Below are 4571 nucleotides of genomic sequence, written 5' to 3' on the forward strand. Positions count from 1 at the left end.
GCCACGATATCTTTCTTTCTCTGGGCTAGAATTTATTTCTATCTTTTTCCAAAAGAAAGAGGGGAGAAACACTTAGATGTAAAAGACGACCCTCATGTGGAACTTGTAAGATAATCCAAGCAACTGCAAGACCCTTGCTGGGAGGCTGCCCTGGCCCACCCTGTCTCACTGACACTCCATGGTTGTGCTGAAATATTTGCTTTATTTGTCAAAAAGTTTTAGGTCCTACATTCTTTTTTTGTTTGTTTAACATCTTTATTGGAGTATAATTGCTTTTCAATGGTGTGTTAGTTTCTGCTGTATAACAAAGTGAATCAGCTATACATATACATATATCTCCATATCTCCTCCCTCTTGCGTCTCCCTCCCACCTTCCCTATCCCACCCCTCTAGGTGGTCACAAAGCACTGAGCTGATCTCCCCGTGCTATGCAGCTGCTTCCCACTAGCTATCTATTTTACATTTGGTAGTGTATATGTGTCCATGCCACTCTCACTTCGTCCCAGCTTCCCCTTCCCCCTCCCTGTGTCCTCAAGTCCATTCTCTACGTCTGTGTCTTTATTCCTGTCCTGCCCATAGGTTCTTCAGAACGTTTTTTTTTAGAGTCCATATATATGTGTTAGCATACGGTGTTTGTTTTTCTCTTTCTGACTTACTTTACTCTGTATGACAGACTCTAGGTCCATCCACCTCACTACAAGTAACTCAATTTCGTTTCTTTTTATGGCTGAGTAATATTCCATTGTATATATGTGCCACATTTTCTTTATCCATTCATCTATTGATGGACAGTTAGGTTGTTTCCATCTCCGGGCTATTGTAAATAGAGCTGCAGTGAACATTGTGGTACATGACTCTTTTTGAATTATGGTTTTCTCAGGGTATATGCCCAGTAATGGGATTGCTGGGTCATATGGTAGTTCTATTTTTAGTTTTTTAAGGAACCTCCATACTGTTCTCCACAGTGGCTGTATCAATTTACATTCCCACCAACAGTGCAAGAGGGTTTCCCTTTTCTCCACACCCTCTCCAGCATTTATTGTCTGTAGATTTTTTTCTTTTTTTAAGAAGATGTTGGGGGTAGGAGTTTATTAATTAATTAATTTTTTCTGTGTTGGGTCTTCGTTTCGGTGTGAGGGCTTTCTCTAGTTGTGGCAAGCGGGGGCCACTCTTCATTGTGGTGCGCGGGCCTCTCACTATCGTGGCCTCTCTTGTTGCGGAGCACAGGCTCCAGACGCGCAGGCTCAGTAGTTGTGGCTCACGGGCCTAGTTGCTCCGCGGCATGTGGGATCCTCCCAGACCAGGGCTCGAACCCGTGTCCCCTGCATTGGCAAACGGATTCTCAACCACTGCGCCACCAGGGAAGCCCTGTCTGTAGATTTTTTGATGATGGCCATTCTAACCGGTGTAAGGTGATACTTCATTGTAGTTTTTTTTTTTCTTTCATAGTTGAGATTTTATTGGTTGTTTTGAGGATCAGTACACAGACATTTCAATTTGTACACAATTCTCAACATACGTACCAAAAATCTAAAAAATTATGTAGTTGTGATTCTTTTCTGAACAGTTATTCCAGTGACTTTCCAGCTTAAAATTTGGAGGCAAATTTTTCTTCACAGGGTATCAAGTACCAATATCTTCAAATATTGATATGCTGTTACATTGTTAAGTCCCACTAATTCACAGTTTAATATCATATACACTACATACTCAAATTGTCAATCGTTCATAGCACATTGACAGTTTCTAGAAGAACTGGACAACCATGACCAAATATGTTACAGAGTGCACAAAATTCTGCCCGGGAGAGCCAAGATCAAGGGGTGAGTGGTTTGCTTTAGGAAACAATTCTACCAAAAACAACATGGAAAGAGAAGTAATATAAAGTGTTTAAAACATTAAATGCACAACTGACTCCAAACTGCCATTTAGTATGCTTTGTATTATAGGATAGAAAAGCTACCCTCCATCTGTGGAAGGTTAAGCTGACACCCAAGACAATCAAAACCTCCCATATTCAATATCCCACTATTTTCTGGTTTTACCAGAAAAACAAACAACCAGCAAATGATTTCATCTCTTAAAAAAAAAGCATTTACACTTAACAAATGGGATGAGGTGGGATTCCCTCCTTTGAAAAAATATTTCTAGAGCTACTAAAAAACTTGCATTTACAAAAGAGTTGATAAAAATATTCCTCTGGATTGTACAAGAAGGGAGACTGGGGCCACTGATAGGACCAGGTGTGTGATATTAATCAGACTTGGCTTCTTTTTCTCCTGCTTCATCAGAAGCTGGGCTCTCCTTGTTTTTAGTTTCTCCATTCTCTTGGTTAGCCACTTCAGCTTGTTTTCCCTTTGCTCCCCTTTTCCCTTTTGTGGCCTCTCCCGTTGCGGAGCACAGGCTCCTGACGCGCAGGTTCAGCGGCCATGGCTCACGGGCCCAGCCGCTCCGCGGCATGTGGGATCTTCCCGGACCGGGGCACGATCCCGTGTCCCCTGTATCGGCAGGCTGACTCTCAACCACTGCGCCACCAGGGAAGCTCTGTTTGCACTTTTTTGTCCGAAGATTTATCCTTTCCTGCCGCCTTTTTTGGCTTCCTTTCCGCTTTTGCGGGAGCCGGTGTAGCTGACACCCTCGCCGATCTCCTCTTGCGCTCCTCCTTCGCAGCCCCCTCGGCGGAGCTGACCTTCCTCTTGGGCATCTGGACGGCGGGGCAGGCGCGTGCCCGGTGCCTGCGGGCCGCGGCGCGCCGAGAGCCTTCGCAAAGCTGGGCTGCCTGGCCGCTGCCGCTCCTCCGGCTGCCCGAGCTCCTGGGACCCGCCCCTCACCGTAGTTTTGATTTGCGTTTCTCTAATGATTAGTGATGTTGAGCATCCTTTCATATGTTTGTTGGCCATCTGCATATCTTCTAGGTCCTTCATTCATAATTTACAAAAAAAGCAAGAGAAACCCCTAACAAATTTTAGTTGTTTTCACTGATTTTTCCCCCCTCTACTTGTGGATCAGTTGACCAGTTATTTTTTTAAAAAAAAGTTTTTCACACTTTGGTTGAAATAACAACATGGCAAATAGAATTAGGCTTCAGGTTTGAGGGCTACTTGGTGCGTAGTGAATTAGCACGAAGGGAAGTGGATCATCTTGAAGGACCTCCATGTGTTAGTGGAAGTGATGCACCAAGCACACCAGAGGAGTGGGTCAGGCTCCCAGGGACCATGTCCTCTTTCCTTCTCCATTTACTGACAAGACAGTGGTGGTAGGAGGGGACATGGGTATTTCTCCTCTGTCTCTGGGGCCTCCAGCTTTGGGTCCATCTCCACGAAGACCCCAGATCCTACAGCACAACCATTCCCTCCATGATGCTAGTTCCCATTAAACACTTATTTTAGCACCACTTCCTCCCAATTTCCCTCCATTAATAATCTCTGATCATTACCTCACGATCCCCTGTTTGTCTTCCCAGTTCTTCCATGCTATGTAGCTAATTTCCTATACTGTATATGCCCTATAAAGATGGGGAGTAGTTTCTGTTTCCTTGGCTGGACCCTAACTGATATATCTTCCCACTATGGCCACTTCGTAGCTTCCTGTAAGAATGGTCAGGACAAATTCAAAATAAATATGAATTTTCTCCCAAAGGTATTTAGTGCCCACTATGTGTAAGGCACTGGGTCTAGGCACAGGGGAAGCAAATAAATAAATACATATTTTTTTATTTTAAGGAGCTCATAATTTACTGGAGGAAACACGTCAACAAATAATTTTAATAAATGGTGATAAATGCTATAAGGACACAGAAAGTATATTCCGAATGCCTTCACAGGTTTGCTTTGTTTACAGGCTACCTTTGGTGGTGTGACATAGGAAATGAGCACTAATTAAGAGCCACGAGAATTAGGCTGTAGGTTGGGTCTATTACCACTAACTAGTTGTGTGGCTTTGGGCAGGTCATGGAACCTCTCCAGGCCTCCGTTTCTTCATTTATGAGATAACATGTGCGTTTTCTTTCGGTTTGCCAACATTATTACTATGACCTTTCAATCCCTCATTTAACAATCCGGAGAGCCCACTGGCACTTATTTTAAAGTTCTTTCCAAAGGGCATGACTGAGGCATGACTCACCCCTATTAAACCTAGGAGTCCTGCTTCTCCAATCTACTACACAATACAGCACAACACAGGAAAACTTGGACACACATGCATACACACACACACACACACACACACACACACACAATGTGTGCGTGCGCACATGCACAAATTTGGCACTCCAGGGTGCCTTCTGGGGGGGATGCATGGCTAGCAATTTATACAACCCAACAAAATAGACATCACCATCTGAGAGTCAGCTCAGAAGCTGGAGAAGAATAAGAAATGCTCCCCCCCGTGCAGTTTTGGGCTCTGCACATGCTGGTGAGGTGCATCCGGCTTGGACAAGGACAGGTCTCTCTGGCTGAGTTCTTCACAGAAACCTCCATGATTTCACAGCCCTTAAGTGGTGGTTCCATTTCAGTAGGAACAAAACAGCTTCTTAATGGGGGAGCTGTACAGGAAATCAATCATTTAAATAT

General features: G+C 44.1%; 1 protein-coding gene across 1 annotated transcript; it reads right to left on the bottom strand.

Annotated features, from left to right (window-relative positions):
- Positions 1-1408: 1408 nt before the first annotated feature.
- Positions 1409-2982, bottom strand: LOC149748530 (non-histone chromosomal protein HMG-14-like). Its single transcript, XM_089916486.1, has 2 exons — positions 2527-2982; positions 1409-2384 (listed from the first exon to the last, which is right to left on the bottom strand). The coding sequence occupies exons 1-2, from the start codon at positions 2702-2704 to the stop codon at positions 2254-2256; spliced, it is 309 nt and encodes a 102-aa protein (XP_089772612.1). The 5' UTR covers positions 2705-2982; the 3' UTR covers positions 1409-2253.
- Positions 2983-4571: the final 1589 nt, after the last annotated feature.

Source organism: Delphinapterus leucas, chromosome 8, assembly GCF_059928025.1.
Source record: "Delphinapterus leucas isolate spDelLeu-1000000601 "Yukka" chromosome 8, BTC_Dleu_Yukka2, whole genome shotgun sequence".
In the NCBI taxonomy this organism is placed as follows: domain Eukaryota; kingdom Metazoa; phylum Chordata; class Mammalia; order Artiodactyla; family Monodontidae; genus Delphinapterus; species Delphinapterus leucas.